We start from the raw sequence: 19479 nt of genomic DNA on the forward strand, positions 1-19479 counted from the left end.
ACTACTATATATATATATATATATATATATATATACACATACACAATTGCAAACTACTTCGGATACAGGATTCAAATTGAAGTTTTTGATGCAATTGACAAAACAAATTTTGTGATATTTGATCGAGATGCCTAGAAAATCCTAAATAAATCTACAAGAAATCTTGCTGAAAAATAAACTGAGGTATAACTTATTTAAATTATTATAAAACTATTGATATTGGAGAAGGAATCCTACGTGATTTGAAAAAAAAAGTAGGAAAAAAATGAATTTTCCTACTTCATTTGAATGAATTTAATCTAAAGGATAGTTTTGAAAATTACATAATTGCTAAGATTTTTTATGCACCTTCAAATGACAAAAAGGTATGGAAGAAAAAAAATACATTCACAATCCAATATGCTATATTAATTCTTTTTGTTGCATTATTCCAAAATTAACAAAAATTAAAAAAAATTACAAAAAACTATCACATCATTGAAATTTAATATAATTGCAAATACCTACGAAAAATCTTAGCGACAAAGTCCAAACTTTGTAAGATCTAATCAAGAATCTCCCGGTACCAATTCATTAGTGATTAACACAGATGATGCAACAAAAGGAAAAAAAATGATGAAAGCTCAAAAATTGAACAAATATGGATGGACTAAACTTCACTGATGATGATAACAAGCGTCACCATACCACAATAACAAAGCATTGAAGAAAAAAAAAAAATTGTAATGAAGCTTTTTATTACATCACATAATAAAAATCAATAATATAGAATGAATTAATATGCTTTTATCAACTTTTATTATACAATATTACTCCAAAGTTGTTTCAATTATTACTCATTACTTGAACAAAATAATTCTAATAGATATATGTGTGCAATTTATAATTGTTACTTTTTATGATGAACTTATTACTAATAAAGTTTTATAATAAATATGCTATAATATATGTATAATATTTTCCAAAAACAAATTTATATAAAACATTACAACGTTATCCGTGCATCGCACGGGCAACTTACTAGTTAATATGAAAAGCACAAACCCAAATCTAGCAAAGTAGCTCATGCCTCTAAATTTGTCACAGAAGTGCAATTTAAGTGTTATATGAAAATATCAAAACCCAAACAAGCAGACCATTAAAACAGTAGATGGTGAATTACATATTTCAAGAAATGCAAGATAAAAATGACAACAATTGCTTTTTACTATACAAATCTACAATAGAAATCCCATGGCATTATTTACTAGAAAAGAAAAAATATATATTATCAAGAAATCAAAAGCCATTTTTTAGCTAAATTGCAATAACCTTTCTCAACTGAAGCATTGATATTTTAGCATCTAAACTCATTCTGGTTGAATGTTTGCCTTTGCCCTCTTGACCCCGCCAAATGCTTGGAACGAAGATTGTGTTTGTCATGGCCATAATATCCTGCACGAAGCTTCCGGAAGAGAATAATGACTGGTACATGCTCAACAATCCAGTAATGTAGCCCTTGCTCAGGATCCAAACTTTCTTCAAATTCTTTGGGCATCCCCCAAAATCCCAATTCTTTGAGGTTTTTCAGATGTTGGATTCCGGAAGGCACCTCTTTAAGTTCCGGACAATGCCCAATGGAAAAAAATTCAAGAACAGGCAATGTTCCTTCATCTATCAATAGCGTATGCAATGCATTTAAGTGTGTAATCCATAGCCACTTGAGTTTTGGAAACCCTTCAGGCTTAAAATGCAAATGTTCTCCGTTGTATGCTTGGCGTGAGATCATGAGCTCCCGTAAGTTTTGTAGATTTTGAAGGACTTTCAATGGGTCATCATTTAACCTAGACCATAAAATCTTTAGTTTGACCAGATGTTGAAGTTCTGAAATCCATTCTGGTAACTTCTCTAATCGCCCCTTTATATGCAGGTTTTGAAGAAATTGAGGTGGGGATGAAATGAATTTTAAATCAACTATCTCATCTTTGCTAATTAAGGTCACATCAAGAGATTGAAGGTGGTTCATATTTTCAATAGAGGCACACAAAGCCATCATGGTTTCCTTTGACAGGTTTTTCACGCCTAGCTTCCTCAATTGTCTTAACTTTCCCAACTCTTTAGTAAGATCAACCCCTCCATGATTCAACTCCACATAATACAGCTTTTGCAAGTTCTTTAAACACCCAACTCCCTTTTGTATCTTTACCCCTTTTCCCAAAGTCAAACTATTTTCTTTTTCAAAATCAAGATTGAAAGCTACAAAATATCGTAGCTTACAAAGGTTGTTGATCTCAATTGGTATATCAGAAACTAGGGACTGCTTTAGATCTAGAGTCTCCAGATTTTGCAACTTTCCTATGGATTTTGGAAGAATTTTAACTTTGGTATTTCTTAAACTTAAATACCTTAAATGAAATAAACTTCCAACATCTTTAGGAATGCAATCCAACAAAGCATCTTCAAAATCCATGACTTTCAAAAGCTTGAAGTTAGCAACAAAAGTACTCATAAAGGACTTTGGAAATTCATCAAGATTGAAAAATAAAAGAGAATGAATATGAGTGTTCCCAAATTCCTTTAATACAACATATGAAACTCCATCAATTGACACGCGTCGAGTTAATCCTTCAAAGCGAGACTCTTGTTTTGAGAGAACATGAAAAAAACTCAAATCCTTCATCTTTCGGAGCATGATCTCACGTAAGATATCATGGAGTCGACATTTTATAACTTTCCCAAATATGTCACCATATGATTCTTGAACCAAGCTTCTGTGGATTAATTCAGTCAAGTATTCTTGTGCAACTTCCTCAAATGTTTTACCCTCCAATTCCTTCACGAATCCTTCAGCTATCCATTGTCTAATCAATTTGCTGCACCTAATGGAGTAATCTTCTGGATACATACCAAGGTATAATAAGCAAGATTTGAGGTGGCATGGCAAGTCTTCATAACTTAGGGACAAGATTTTATCAACACCTGTAAGATGGGGATTTCTTCCTAACTCAAACCCAACACTATCATGCAAGTTTTTCCATTCAAAGACAGTTTTGTCTTTGGTTGACAGAAGACCACCTATAGCAACAATTGCAAGTGGTAAGCCTTTGCACTTCTCAACAATGTCCTGAGACAATTTCTCCAATATTGGGGGACAATGTCCTCCAAATTCAAATTAGAACGCCCTTTTGTAGAATAGCTCCCATGCCTCATCAGGAGTTAGCGGTTGTAATTCAAAAACATGAACATGTGAAGATTTTTTACAAAAACTAGCTGCCTCCCAATTATGTGTTGTGATCATAATTCTACCACCCTTATTATTATCAGGCAAAGCATGTTTTATACCCTCCCAAAAGTCAATTTTCCATACATCATCAAATATGACCACATACGTTTTTAGCCATAAGTAATCTCTTAATTTACTTACCAATGATTGCTCGTCCATTGTGTCAATTTCCAGCATAGGAAGCTCCATTCTGGCCTCATGAAATTGCTTTATGATGCTCCTTAATAGATCTTGTATGTTGTAAGACTGAGACACTGAAATCCACGCATAGCATTCAAAGTGTCCTCTAACCATTTGATGATCATAGATTTTTTTGGCAAGTGTGGTCTTGCCTAGTCCCCCCATTCCTACCACCGAAATTACAATACGATGAGGTTGTCCTTCTACCAACCAGCCTATCAATTCATTTCTAGAAGATTCAATTCCAACAACATCAGTGTCCTCAAGATAAAAAGAGTCCTTTCGAGGGTCATTCCAGCTAACATTCCGAGCACCACTGCTTGATGCTTGACCAGTGGATTGGAAGCGATATTTTTTGCTTCTTTCCTTAATTTTATGCAGCGATGCTTTGATCTCATGAACCTCACTAGCTATCTTATGACGGACTTTCAATGATTTGAGTAAGTGAGTGGTTTTTTGCAGGAAACCGTTGAGACCACGCCGATGAGGATCATGAACTGCCACGTGAAGCAAGTATTGGTCGATTGCGACGTCTATGTGAAAAGCTACTTCTCTAACGTGTTTCACCCATGTTTTGATGCCCTCGCTCATGTCTTCTTCAGCTGTTGCTCTTGCATCTGCGTCCTTGAGGAAGGATTGAATGCTCTCCAGTTCATCTTTGATGTCAGCTACTTCTCCATGGATGCCTCCTAACAGTTTTGCTTCTTTGGTCAGCAAGGGAACCAGCCTGTTAATGAGACAAAATACTGAATATTCCGACATATCGCGTCTCTTCTTACTCCTTCAAACCGTTTGGTTCTTCTCTAGGATGAATCGTTGTCTGCGATTGGGCTTACAGTTTAGATCTTGTAATTTGAAATTCACAAACACCAACTGTTAGCACCTTGAGATCTACAATCTAGCTTCAAATTTCGTAACCTTTCCCACGTGTTGTCTGGCATGGAGCTCCGCTTTTCTAGCTGTCAACTCTGGGCTGGGGACTTGCTTCTGGTCTGTTGAAATGTTTTCGGGTGCATTTTTGTGTTAATTCAGGAAGCAAAGACTCTTTTTTTTTTTCAGCGGGTGGAAATAGAATTTCTGATTATGCAACAGCAAAGATGATGAGGGAAGGTTGACGCGAGAGAGAGAGAGAGAGAGAGAATATTGAATGAAAATTTAGCAAAAAGTTAGAAAGGAGTTTGAACAAAACGTGTGGTGTGGATGTAGTAGGTTTTCAAAATGTGTGGTGGGTGGGATATTCCAATGCGTAAGTGTAGGATTTGTGAGAAAAAAATATCAAGTGAGTAATGATGTTGCTATTAATTAGTGCACTAACATTTTGTTATTTGAAAAATTAAAAAATAATTAAAATGCTTTGTAGTGGTTACCTCTCTCTTCTTCTTCCTCTTCTTCTTCTTCTTTTTGGTTGAATTTTGTCAAGTGGTGTCCAAAAGTTGGTAAGTTAATGTTTAATGTTTTAATATTATTATTTAATTCTTTTTGTTAAAATGGCTAGTTATAAAATTAATTATTCATTTTTATAGTTATTTATTATTTATTTATGACATTATCGATTCAACCATTAACCCAATCATAATATCGAGAACTGCTCTCTATTCTGATTCTTTGATCATAAATACAGAGTTTAAAAAAGATAAGAAAAGTATAACCAAGCAAAATGAACGATTTCCACAGGAGATGATGAATCATGAACCTGCATTATTGAGGAAAAAGTGACTACAGAAGTGTTTAGCCGGTGAGGTTGACTACACAAGTGCGTACCAAAGATGTCACGTGGTAGATACTGACCCTTGTCGGGCAAATTATCCCCCTTAGCTCGATGAACCTAGCAGATTCCTTAGTATGGGCTAAGACACCAAATGGATGCTTCACAGTAAAGAGTGCATACAGGACAGCGGTTAAATGCATTGTGGAAGCTAAAGAGGGCGAGGCAAATCCTGAGTGCTCGGACAAATCCAGGATGTCAACAATCTGGAAGACCATTTGGGGTCTCCAATGTCCAAACAAAATAAAGCATTTCTTATGGAAAGCGTGTAGGGATATACTCCCCACAAAGAAGTGCTTGGCACATAGGAAGATTATGAAGGATGATTGTTGTGATTTTGCAGTGAGAGTGAAACCTCTGGACACTGTTTGTGGAACTGCATAATAGCGAAAGAAGCGTGGAAGGGGCTGGGTTTTAATATTGATAACCCAGTACATGCTATTGTGGAGTTCTTAGATGTTGTTTGGCTATTGCTGGAATCCCAGGGAGACAAAGATTGGGAGCTGTTTGCTATTGTGGCCTGGTGCTTATGGAACAACCGGAATACTGTTAGACATGGGGGAGTTAGCAAACAAGGCAAAACCATCACAGAAGAGGCAAGGAGATATAGGGAGGAAGTCCGGACTGCTTTACCGTCTAAAGGCCAGGTGCCTAGGCCTATGCCTAAACACAAACATTGGTCCCCTCCTCTGCAGGACTGGTATAAGGTGAATGTGGACGCTGCTGTCTTTAGGGAACAAGGCACGTGTGGAATCGGGGTGGTTATCAGAAATAACAAGGGGAAAATCATGGGGGCAATGAGTAAAAAAGTGTTATTTCTGCTGCGGGTTTTAGAGGCAGAAGCTAAGGCGGCTGAAGCTGGAATTCTCCTAGCGTGGGACCTGGGTTTGAAGAATATTGTAGTAGAAGGTGACGCCCAATTGGTGATCCAAGCTTTGAAAGGAGTAGATGCACCTGCCACCCCAATTTTAGAGATAGTTGAAGGCACCAGAAATTACTTGCAGATGTTTTGCTCTTGGAAAGTAGTCCACACAAACAGAAGGAACAATACGGTTGCTCATCTACTTGTTAGAGAGTCTAAGAATGTAAATGACTGCGTAATCTGGGTTGAGGATTCCCCACCCTGTATTGAGAATCAAATATTGAATGATGTAATTGCTTTGGACGTTTGTCCTTATTAATGAAAGCTCTGGTACAAGTTGACAATCAAAAAAAAAAAAAAAAATACAAATCTAATTCAATTTAACGGGCAATTTCAAGAAGTATATAATGCTGATTTTTTTTTTCTTGAGTGAAATGGGTCCAAGTCCAAGCGTCCGAGTCAGTTCGACGCATTCCAACAATTATAGAATTTGTGATATACAAAAATGTTGATGTTGTAAGTTTTGTAGCGTATACAAGCCCAAAAGATTTTGGCTATTGCTTAAAAATTTCGATGATGGAGAAAAGAAACTCTTTAAGCTGTGATTCCATTCCAATTTAGGACTTACGTTGGACAACACTTCTTGAACTTGAGATTTAAATTGAATGACAAATGGAAAAATTACAGGTTGGTGGCCACTTGAAGGTCTCAGTTTTTCAATGGTTGGGGTTCTTGCCTACTTTGTTGATGGAACATATGTTTGTTCAATTTTATTTATTTTTTTATGCATTTTTTATAAGGTGTACAAGTTTAGTAATCTAGTACAATTCTAGTTAGCTCAATTAAAAAAAAAATCTATTTTCAAATAAGAGATATGGAATATGACTTTCACCAAGAAAAATTTTTGCATAGCTTTCTAGATACCTTAAATGTGACATGTTGAAGTGGGCATAGAAATATTACTGCAAAAACTAGACCTATGCCTTTCTGATTTTTTTTTTTTTTTTGAATTGTTTTTTACTTCAGTTTATATAAATACTTTCAAAAATAAAATCTTAGCAATATCTTTAAATTGTGGGGCATATACCATTGGTACCAACAGTTGAGTATAGAGGCCGTTTCAAAATTGGTTTAACCTAAAATGCCTTATCAAAATGGGTTTATGACTAATCTATAACCTATCTAATATCTAAAAGTAGTATTTATTATTTCTATAATCCTATTAAGCTACATTAGCATAGCATTTTAGTCAATTTTAATCCACTTCAATCTATTATCAGTCTACTTCAGTGATACTTTGAGAGAAGAGGTTTGGGTAGAAAGATGAGTTACTTCATTGACAATTATGTTACATTTTAACGTAATGTTAATAGGTTATTGACAAAATTACATTTTTCTTATGTTATTAAAGTTTTGTATTTATCTTTTCTAATATAAGTGATAGATTTACTTATATCTACTTTATTTTTAGATTATTTAAGATATATAGAAGATGAACCATTTATAAGGATTACTAGAAATAAATTCCAACCACATATTATATTGCTTACAAAATATCTCATCTTATTAATCATTGAATGTAAAATACATCATGTCTAATTCGGGATGAATGCAGGTATCTTCTTTTTTTTTTTTTTTTTTTTTGAGAAGGGGATGAATGCAGGTATCTGATGAGGCGGTTTGGGTTATTTTCTATATATGATCAAGCTTCCACCCACTTTCCCTCGACTTTTTTGCTTTCTTCTTTTAGCTTTTGAATCAGATTCGCGCCAAAGCTGTAAAGCAATTCATATGTGGATTTCTCTTTCTAATATGGCCATCGTAATCGGTTAGTCCACAAAGAATGCACTTTACTTTACGTATCACTACCAGATGAAGGTAACAGTCAAGGAGATAAAAGGAAACGGTGTCATACTCATACGAGACTTGAATCTCTATAAGTTTCAAATTTATTCAATTAAAGTTTTTGCGTCAACTTTTGTCAATTTTTATTTTAAAAAAAAAATTCTAGAAAATATTTTTCAATAACTAAATGGATTTTTAATTAAAAATTCTTGAATATAAAAATATAAAAATTGGGACACTTAGCTGCAAAATCTAACAAAATTTGATGGAGATGACTTAATTGAATGAACTTGAAACTTTGAGAACTTTATTGAACAAAAGTAAAGTGAGAAGATTGAAATAAATTTTAGTCAAATTTAGAGTATACAACTTGCATTTTTTCCTATTTTTTTATTTTAATTCAAATTTTGAGACAGAAAATCATAATACTTATTCTATTTCCTTTGCTTCTGAGGATGCATATTATTTCCTGATCCCTCGTTGTGGAATTCATAATACAAGTTTTTTTTTTTTTTTTTTTTGGAGAATCAAAATTCATAATTCAAGTTGAGTAAAATCTTATTATTATTTTAAAAACCATAACTCATTCACCGTGTCTTATACTCTAATACCAAAAATAGTATGAGTGAATCAGGAACACCTAGGTTAGGAGGGGACAAATGAGACGTATCGGACCCTAAAGAATTACAAAAGCTAGTCCAGAAGGCCAAATTATGGGCCAAAAATTAATTTGCCTCACTCTCTCACAAACATAAGTAGAAACCCAACAATCATACTCAAATAACATGGAGGAGATAAAAGATATCTTATGTCAGGTTGGAGATTTCCTCAAAGAATACCCAGAAAGGGTTCGTACTAGCAAAAATGAGCCCTAAACTTTATACCTTAGATGAAGAATATCATAAAGTGCAATGATTCCCATCCCAACCGGTGAGAACTATGATTTTTGAAGCACACTCATGAAGAAACTTTTCATCTCTCAAGATTTGTGAGATTTATTTGAAGAATACAATTAAATTGGTCAAACCTAAAGTACCAGATCCAAGTGAATACAAACCACCAAGGTTGTCAAAATCGCGATCCGGGTCATAAAATCGCACGATTTTACGATCCTACCTCACCAAAAAGATTAAAACCGTAGCAGGATCGCAAAAATGTTAGGATCGTTTGTAGGATCGTGTAGGATGTATAGGATCGTAGGATCATATGGGATCTTACCGATCCTACCATTTGGCTTTTTTATTTATTTATTTATTTATTTTTTTATGTGGGATTCATTTGGGTAAGTCTAGTAAAATAATCCCCGGTCCACCTAAAGGTCCAAAACCCATAAGCCCAATGAATTGAAGTCCCAAATTTACCCCTCTCTCAAAATAAAATCTCAAAAAAACCTATACTGCTTAAGTTAAGTTTTCAAAAACAAAACCTAAATATTTTAGAAACACTAAGCTCCAGCACGCAGCAACTCTGTCCACACCTCCACAGTCCCCTGTCAAAAACCCAGCACCTCTCAACCCTCTCAATGGTGAGCCATCACTACTTTCAAGCTTTCTTAAGTATTTAGATGATTACGATGATTACGCCATGGATGTTGATACTAGGAAGGATATAGATGATGAAATGAGATATGACAATGATAGTGACTAGATTAGAAGAACTTTAGAATGAGAATTCTCTTTTGGATTTCATATTTGTAATTAGCTAGTTTACCTAAGATTGAGAATTCTCTTTTTGAATTACATATTGTAAATTTGTAGTTAGCTAGTTTTTATATGCTAACTAGCCTAACTTATTTTGGATTTGGAACTTAAAATTTGGAAAACATTTTCCATGTGTAGACAATATTTTGGTACTTAGTTGCTAATTAAACATGTACTGAACTTTTTAGATATATTATGTCAAAAGTTAAATATATTTTGTTTCGTTAGAATAACATAAGAACAATGTAGTACGTGCAAATTACATTTTATGATGCAATTTTTTTTTTAATGGATGGATTCATATTTTAAGTGCTTATATAACATACAAAGTCACTACCAATAGGATTTTTGCTTAAAATCTGAAAATAGGTAGGATCTTACGATCCACGATTCGATCTTACGATCCACGATTCTACCTACCTCCCACGATCCTACGTAGAATCTCGATTTTGACAACCTTGCAAACCACTAATTTTTCTACTTGATTTTCTGAAGAAAACAAATCCAACTTGTTCCAGCAGCAACAACTATAATTTCGTTCTCCATCCAAGTCTGTGGATAAGGCCAAACATTCTAGAATTAAAGGTACACATAAAATTAAATATGATACTAATAGGAATATTGAGGATTCAAATTATTAAAGCATCTTACATATTTGGATTAGCATCACTGAGTACAACTTGATTGTTTACCTACCACAAATGGACACGCTTCAATTAACAATGTAGAACTTCACACTACCAGACAAGAAGTATCAATGAATCATTGAAGAATCTAAAACTTAAAATCTCAAATTAAATGCTACAACAAATCCTTTTTCCCCCTAAAAATACTCTATCTAAGTAGATTCTTCTATCTCCAATATTTGTTTTGACGATTGGCTCTTCTCTGTTATTAGATATTGCCTGAGATTGGTCTCTGTAGATCAAATCCACTTTCCTTAACTATTTTTTATCACTCTTTTCCTTTCTTTCTATCAAAAAACTTGAGTCAGATGAGATTAGTAACAGTCTGTACGAAGCATAAATAGAGTTAAAAAAAAGATAAGAAAAGTATAAGTATAACCAAGCAAAATGAACGATTTCTACAGAAGATGATGAATCATGAACCTGCATTATTGAGGAAAAAGTGACTACAGAAGTCTTTTGTCGGTGAGGTTGACTACACAAGTGAGTAGCAAAGATGTCACGTGGTAGATACTGACCCTTGTCGGGCAAATTGTCATAGTACACTCGCATTAAACTTAAATATACAAATCTAGTTCAATTTAACAGGCAATTTCAAGAAGTTTAATGCTGATTTTTTTTTAATTGAGTAAAAGGGGGTCCAAGTCCAATGCGTCCAAGTCAGTTCGACGCATTCCAACAAATATAGAATTCGTGATATACAACAATGTTGATGTTGTAATTAAGTTTTGTAGCGTAGACAACCCAAAAAATTTTGGCCATTGCTTGAAAATTTCGATGATGGAGAAACGAAACTCTTTAAGCTGTGATTCCATTCCAATTTAGGACTTACGTGGGACAACGCTTCTTGAACTGGAGATTTTAAATTGAATGACAAATGGAAAAATTACAGGTTGGTGGCCACTTGAAGGTCTCAGTTTTTCAATGGTTGGGTTTCTTGCCTACTTTGTTGATGGAAAATATGTTTGTTCAATTTTATTTATGTTTTTATGCATTTTTATGAGGTGTACAAGTTTAGTAATCTAGTACGGTTCAAGTTAGTAGAAGTGTGCATAGGTCGGATTGGGTCATGTTAAGAGGATTTTTTGACCTAACCCACCATGGTGGGTCAAAAAAAATTCAACACAACCCAACCCAACCCATCACATAAGTCCAACCCAACCCACATGAGCCGGGTTGGGTCGGGTTGAACCCATGGGTTGGACAAATTTATTATTATTATTATTATTATTATTGAATTGAGTAGAAAAACATATAAATACAAATATATTAAAAAAACCCAAAGATTAATATCAATGTAATTCCTTAAAGGCAAACAACATTAACGATTAAACAACAATAGTAATTTACTAGGGTTTGTGTGAACTAATTGACTTTTATATAGAATAGGAAGAACTAGTTATTTAAAAAAATTTATTAATTATATAATATATTTTAAATATATATATATATATATATATATTAAATATATGGGTGGGTTGGGTTGAGTTTGGTGGGTTTGGAATTTTATGACCCAAACCCAACCCGACCCGCTATTAAAAAAAAATTTGTAACCTAACCCAACCCACCAAGCCTTAAAAACCGACTCAACCCGACAGGTTAGGTTGGGTCGGGTCGTTTTTGGCGGATTGGTTGCACACCCTTACAAGTTAATTCAATTAAAAAAACTATTTTCAAATAAGAGATATGGAATATGGCTTTCACCAAGAAAAACGGGGCAAAATAGTTAACCATTTGAGATGTCTTAGTTACTGAAAATTTTTGCATAGCTTTCTAGATACCTTAAATGTGATATGTTGTTGAAGTGGGCATAGAAATATTACTGCAAAAACTAGACCTATACCTTTCTGATAACTACACATTTAATTACTATTTTTTTTTTACTACAGTATATATAAATACTTTCAAAAATAAAATCTTAGCAATATCTTTAAATTGTGGGGCATTCTATACCATTGGTACCAAAAGTTGAGTATAGAGGTCCTTTCAAAATTGGTCTAACCTAAAATACCTTATCAAAGTGGATTTATGGCTAATCTATAATCTATATAAAAGTTGAGTATAGAGGTCCTTTCAAAATTGGTCTAACCTAAAATAACTTATCAAAGTGGATTTATGGCTAATCTATAATCTATATAATATATAAAAGTAGTATTTATTATTTCTATACTCCTATTAACAGGGACGAACCCAGGTAGGAGCCTAGCCCCCTGGGCCCAAAAAAAAAAATTAGTAGGTAAAAATTAAAAAAAAAAAAAAAAAAAAACTGTGCCCCCTTTGGGCCCCCCTTTAGCAAAATGACTTGGGCCCCCCTATCCCAACCGACCAGCCCATGTAACTCTAAAAAAAAATGTGAAAAAAAAAAAAACAAAAACAAAACGCAGCAAAAGAAACCAAACGGAGCAAAGCAACAAGCGAAAACAAAGGAAAAAAGAAAAGAAAAGAGAGAGACCCATCACAGACCCAGTCACACTACTGCTCAAGCCGCCACACGCGAGAGAAATCCATCGCAGATCCGTCCCTGTCTCAATTGTTGGCATCGCATACCCAAACAGGAAACGGCCACACCAGCGCTGCCACTATCGCCACGCGAGACCTGTCCCTGGCTCATATTCATGGTCAAATGATGAAGACTAAAAGTATGAAAGAATATTTAAGTAACAAATTAATTTGAGATACTGGCATTGCTTCCTTGGTGAGAGATTGTGAGGAAGAAATTTGGTTGCGAAAATAGAAAAAAGAAATCTGATGGTAAAAGTAAAACACCTACTGAGCAGTGAAGAGATAAAGGAAACTTCTAGGGAACTTCCTACTTAAAAAATAATCCTATATTCCTCTTTATTTACAAGATTGCCATAAGTAAATAGTAAGTTAAAAATCTTATATAAAATGTGAATAAGAATATAAGATTATAAATAAATATTTTTTTAAATCCCACCTTATTTAAGATTTCTAAAAAAAATTAAATTAAATTCATTATTTTATATAAAAGTAACAATTATTATTTTATATATATATATATATTTTTTTTTTTTAAGAACCCCGAAACAACCTAAAACAGGCATTAATTGAGACAACTAATAGAAAGAGGAACATTGATTCAACTTTCAAGGAATAAAAATGGTAAAGTTAGGAAAAGTGCTTGTTGATAGTGCATAATAAGTTTATAGTGTTGAGTTCCATTTTCATAGAAAATGTATTAAGAAATAATAGTGTTTTGTGTCTTTTGTTTTTATTGATAGATGTTTGCATCTTGATATATTAAGAAATAATGATTTTGTGTATTTTTATTGGTCAATAGTTTATTAATAATATATGGATGCGCATTTGAATTTTTTTTTTCTTTCATTTTTGCACTTATCTCCTGCCCCCCTATCTTAAAATCCTGGGTCCGTCTCTACCTATTAAGCTACATTAGCATAGCATTTTAGTTAATTTCAGTCTACTTCAATCTATTATTGGTCCACTTTGGTGATATTTTGGGAGGAGAGGTTTGGGTAGAAATAGGAGTTACTACATTGACAATTATAGGGGTGGTCACCAAACCGCATAAACCGCACAAACTGCAAAAACCACACCAAAACCGCCCGCAAAATGGCATAACCGTACCGCACCACAAATAATAGTGCACCGCACCGCACCATCTCTATATATTAATATATTTATTTATTTTTAATATTAAATATATTATTAATAGTTTAATAACCCTAGTTTTTTTAAAAAAAAAAAAAAATTAATAACTCTAGCAAGTGTTGACTAGAAAAGCCAATCCAAAATAAAGAAAAACTAACTTAATAATTTAAAACTTGGCCCAAAAAAGGGAAAAATTAGTTTTGGGCTAAGTAGGAAAAGCCCAAAATTTGAAAAATATACCGACTTCAAACTGCATCTTATACATAGTATCGCACATGTGACCGTAAAAATGAGGTGCGGTGCGGTTATGGTTTTGGCTAAACTCTAAACCACACCACACCGCAACGCACCACACATGTGACCACAAAAACAAGGTGCAGTATAGTTATGATTTTAGTTAAACCGCACCACAAAGTGCGGAGCTAAAAATGGCCCAAAACCGCACCGTATCGTACTGCGAACACCCCTAGACAATTATGTCACATTTTTAACGTAATATTGATAGGTTATTAACAAAATTACATTTTTCATATGTTATTAAAGTCTTGTATTTATTTTTTCTAATATAAGTGATGGATTTATTTATATCTATTTCTTCTTTAGGTTATTTAAGATGAATAGAAGATGAACCATTTGTAAGAAGTACTAAAAACAAATTCCAACCACATATTATATTGTTTACAAAATATCTTGCCTTATTAATCATTGAATGTAAAATACATCATGGTTCCTTGAAAAAGAAAACTTACAAAATTTAAAATACTTTTAAATAACAAATATAGTTGCTTAATTTAGAAAATCTATTATAATCACATCATTTCAAAAATGGTTTGGAATTAACACTTATAAGTGTCATCTACCATTTTCATTGTTCACTAAACAGGGAAAAAAAATAAAAAATTTTCACGCATCTTATGGGTTTGTGACTAGTTCCAAAAAGAGTAATAGTTGATTAAAGAAAGAGATCAAAACCACATAGACAACAATTCAAAGATTTTCAAATCATTGTACAAAATAAACAATTACGGGTGACTGCAACTGCAATTGTACTTAGGAAAATAGCAACACCAATGAACCCATGATTGTGGCAAAACAACCACATATTTGGGCTTCAACAATGAGCATCACACTAGAAGAGACAATTGCAAACATATAGAAGTCAAACCATGGAATAAAAAATAAAAAATTTAGCCCAACATGTCCCAACAACAACAATTGATTGTTTACCTCCCACAACTTTGTCAAACTTTGATTTTTTGCCTTTGCCCTCTTAACCCCAACATCTAAACTCATCCTGGTTGAATGTTTGCCTTTGCCCTCTTAACCCCGCCAAATGCTTGGAACAGAGATTGTGGTTGTCATAGCCATAATATCCTGTACGAGCCTTGTGGAAGAGAATAATGACTGGTACATGCTTAACGATCCAGTAATGTAGCCCTTGCTCAAGATCCAAACTTTCTTCAAATTCTTTGGGCATCCCCCAAAATCCCAATTTTTTGAGGTTTTTCAAATGTTGGATTCCAGAAGGCACCTCTTTAAGTTCTAGACAATGCCCAATGGAAAAAAATTCAAGAACAGGCAATGTTCCTTCATCTATCAATAGCGAATGCAATGCATTTAAGTGTCTAATCCATAGCCACTTGAGTTTTGGAAACCCTTCTACCTTAAAATGCAAATGTTCTCCGTTGTATGCTTGGCGTGAGATCATGAGCTCCCGTAAGTTTGGTAGATTTTGAAGGACTTTTAATGGGTCATCATTTAACCTGGACCATAAAATCTTTAGTTTGACCAAATGTTGAAGTTCTGAAATCCATTCTGGTAACTTCTCTAATCGCCCCTTTATTTGTAGGCTTTGAAGAAATTTAGGTGGGGATGAAATGAATTTTAAATCAACTATCTCATCTTCGCTAATTAAGGTTACATCAAGAGACCGAAGGTGGTTCATATTTTCAACAGAGGCACACAAAGCTGTCATGGTTTCCTTTGACAAGTTTTTCACGCCTAGCTTCCTCAATTGTTCTAACTTTCCCAACTCTTTAGTAAGATCAACCCCTCCATGATTCAACTCCACATGATACAACTTTTGCAAGTTCTTTAAACACCCAAAACCCTTTTGTATCTTTACCCCTTTACCCAAAGTCAAACTATTGTCTTTTTTGAAATCAAGATTGTAAGCTATTAAATGTCGTAGCTTACGAAGGTTGTTGATCTCAATTGGTATATCAGAAATTAGGGATTGCTTTAGATCTAGAGTCTCCAGATTTTGCAACTTTCCTATGGATTTTGGAAGAATTTTAACTTTGGTATTTCTTAAACTTAAATACCTTAAATGAAATAAACTTCCAACATCTTCAGGAATGCAATCCAACAAAGCATCTTCAAAATCCATGACTTTCAAAAGCTTGAAATTAGCAACAAAAGTACTCATAAAGGACTTTGGAAATTCATCAAGATTGAAAAATAAAAGAGAATGAATATGAGTGTTCTCAAATTCCTTCAATACAACATATGAAACTCCATGAATTGACATGCGTCGAGTTAATCCTTCAAAGTGAGACTCTTGTTTTGAGAGAACATGACAAAAACTCAAATCCTTCATCTTTCGGAGTATGACCTCACGTAAGATATCGTGGAGTCGACATTTTCTAACTTTCCCAGATATGTCAACATATGATACTTGAACCAAGCTTCTGTGGATTAATTCAGTCAAATATTCTTGTGCAACTTCCTCAAATGTTTTACCCTCCAATTCCTTCACAAATCCTTCAGCTATCCATTGTCTAATCAATTTGATGCAACTAATGGAGTAGTCTTCTGGATACATACCAATGTATAATAAGCAAGATTTGAGGTGGCATGGCAAGTCTTCATAACTTAAGGACAAGATTTTATCAACACCTGTAAGATGGGGATTTCTTCCTAACTCAAACCCAACACTATCATGCAAGTTTTGCCATTCAAAGACAGCTTTGTCTTTGGTTGACAAAAGACCACCCATAGCAACAATTGCAAGTGGTAAGCCTTTGCACTTCTCAACAATGTCCTGAGACAATTTCTCCAATATTGGGGGACAATGTCCTCCAAATTCAAATTGGAACGCCCTTTTGCAAAATAGCTCCCATGCCTCATCAGGAGTTAGTGGTTGCAATTCGAAAACATGAACATGTGAAGATTTTTTACAAAAACTAGCCACCTCCCTATTACGTGTTGTGATCATAATTCTACCACCCTTATTATTATCAAGTAAAGCATGTTTTATACCCTCCCAAAAGTCAATTCGCCATACATCATCAAATATTACCACATACGTTTTTAGCCGTAAGTAATCTCTTAATTTACTTACCAATGATTGTTCATCCATTGTGTCAATTCCCGGCATAGGAAGCTCCTCTCTGGCATCACGAAATTGCTTTATGATGCTCCTTAATAGATCTTGTATGTTGTAAGATTGAGACACTGAAATCCACGCATAGCATTCAAAGTGTATTCTAACCATTTGATGATCATATATTTTTTTGGCAAGTGTGGTCTTGCCTAGTCCCCCCATTCCTACTACCGAAATTACAATACGATGAGGTTGTCCTTCTACCAACCAGCCTATCAATTCATTTCTAGAAGATTCAATTCCAACAACATCAGTATCCTCAAGATAAAGGGAGTCCTTTCGAGGGTCTTGCCACCTAACATTCCGAGTACCACTGCTTGATCCTTGACCAGTGGATTGGAAGCCGTATCTTTCACTTCTTGCCTTGATTTTCTGCACTGATGCCTTGATCTTCTGAATCTTAGTGGCTGTTTCGTGGTGAGGTTTTAACATTGAAATTAAGCGAGCAGATTTATGGAGGAAACCACTGAATCCCTGAAGCCGATGGGGATGATGTTGGGCCATCTCAAGCAAGTACTCGTCCATGAAAACATCCATGCGGAAAGCTACTTCTTTGACTTGTTTCACCCAAGTTTTGACACCCTCGCTCATGTCCTCTGCTGCGGCCCTTGCATCTTCATCCTTAAGGAAGGACTGAATGCTCTCCAGTTCATCTTTGATGTCAGCTACTTCTTCATGGATGTCTCGTAACAGTGTTGCCGTTGCTTCTTCGCTCAACAAGGAAATGAGCTTCTCAGTAAGAACGGATATCGCAGCCTCTACCATATATGTAGCCTATCTTCTTACTCCATTGTTATTTCGTCTGAATTTGGCTCTTCTCTGTGAACAGATATTGCCTGAGATTGAGCTCGTGTAGATCAAATCCACTTTCCTAAAACTTTTTTCTTTCACTCTCTTTCTTTCTCTCTCTCATACTTGAATAGATGAGATTACTAACACCGTACGAAGCATAAATACAGAGATGAAAAAGATAAGAAAATTATAACAACTCAACAGAAGGAAAATAACAACTCAACATCAAAGTCACAGATTCATAAATAATAGCACTGATTTAGTATTAAACAAAACCCAAAATACAAAAAAGAGAGAGGGTTATCAAGAAATTAAAAAGAGAGAGGCTCACCGTGAGAATGAAAAGATCAAGCAACGTGGTGTGAAGGGCCTGTGTGAGAGAGGGAGTGAAGGAGGCTTTGTGTGTGAGAGAGTGATGGAGGCGTTTAACTGAAAGTGGGGGAGGTAGTATAAGGCTAGGGTTTTTTCAATTAGTTTCTGTTTAACTTAATTAATTAAAGTTAATTAGTTTTTTTTTTTTTTTTTGGAAAAGAAAACTTCCATTAAACCAGCAAAGAAAACAGCGGAAACAGGGATACAAATACATCACAGACGATCAGGTGCCTCACTATGGCCGGGGAACATCCCTCCCAGACCTGACTCACTTTGCATAGAGGGCAAGTTCTGCGCCACCCTCTTGACATGCTGAATTTTCCAACTGCCAAAACAGTCCAGATTACTCAGAATTCCTTGAACAATATGCCCTGTTTTGCCACTGACTTCCTTTGCTGAGATGCTCTAAACAACTAGGAGAGAATCTGATTCAATAATGATTTGTTGGAAGCCCAAATCTTTTGCTAACAAAATACCAGCTTCCATCGCCAACATTTCAGTCTCTACCACAGAAAAATTTCCATTTAGCAGTCTACACATGTAAGCCGCCGCCTCCCCCTTGTAATCCCTTATCATTACTCCAATACTTGAATTCCGTCCTCTCTCTGCTAATTAGTTTAATTTTAGTCGGTTAATCTAACTTGTCTAACGGGCAGTGGGCTTGAGTAATTTTGGCAAGGCCAAGCCCAGACGCCAGACCCAAGTTGTTCAATATATTTGCAAGGCTTCTATCATTTCAGTCCAAAAAAATATATTTGCTAGGCCCATATAAAAAAATGCATAGGAAATATTTCCAAATAAAAATATATACACTATCAACATATATAGTTGCATGGCTAGAATGGGGTTTTGCATTTTAATAATATTTAATGAATTCAAAGTGAAAATTTGTTAGATAGCACCGATTGTGTTTTCAACCAATTGAATATCAATAAACATTTCACATTTTTTTTAATGAATTAGTTTATATAACATGCCTCATTAAATAGATCAATCT

General features: G+C 34.5%; 1 protein-coding gene across 26 annotated transcripts in view; it reads right to left on the reverse strand.

The window, feature by feature from the left end:
* Positions 1-19062, reverse strand: part of LOC126694210 (disease resistance protein RPM1-like) — a 76117-nt gene extending 57055 nt beyond the window's left edge. For 4 of the 26 annotated variants that reach the window (XR_007645664.1, XM_050390287.1, XM_050390288.1 and 1 more), the window contains exon 1: positions 17127-19051. Coding sequence is in view for 12 of the 26 variants with exons in the window: in XM_050390287.1 (XP_050246244.1) it covers positions 17127-18083 (957 nt within the window). In the remaining 14 variants the exon portion in view is untranslated. The other 22 variants (XR_007645661.1, XR_007645658.1, XR_007645660.1 and 19 more) reach the window with 19 other exon arrangements.
* Between the last annotated feature and the right edge of the window lie 417 nt (positions 19063-19479).

This window comes from Quercus robur, chromosome 8 (assembly GCF_932294415.1).
Source record: "Quercus robur chromosome 8, dhQueRobu3.1, whole genome shotgun sequence".
In the NCBI taxonomy this organism is placed as follows: Eukaryota; Viridiplantae; Streptophyta; class Magnoliopsida; order Fagales; family Fagaceae; genus Quercus; species Quercus robur.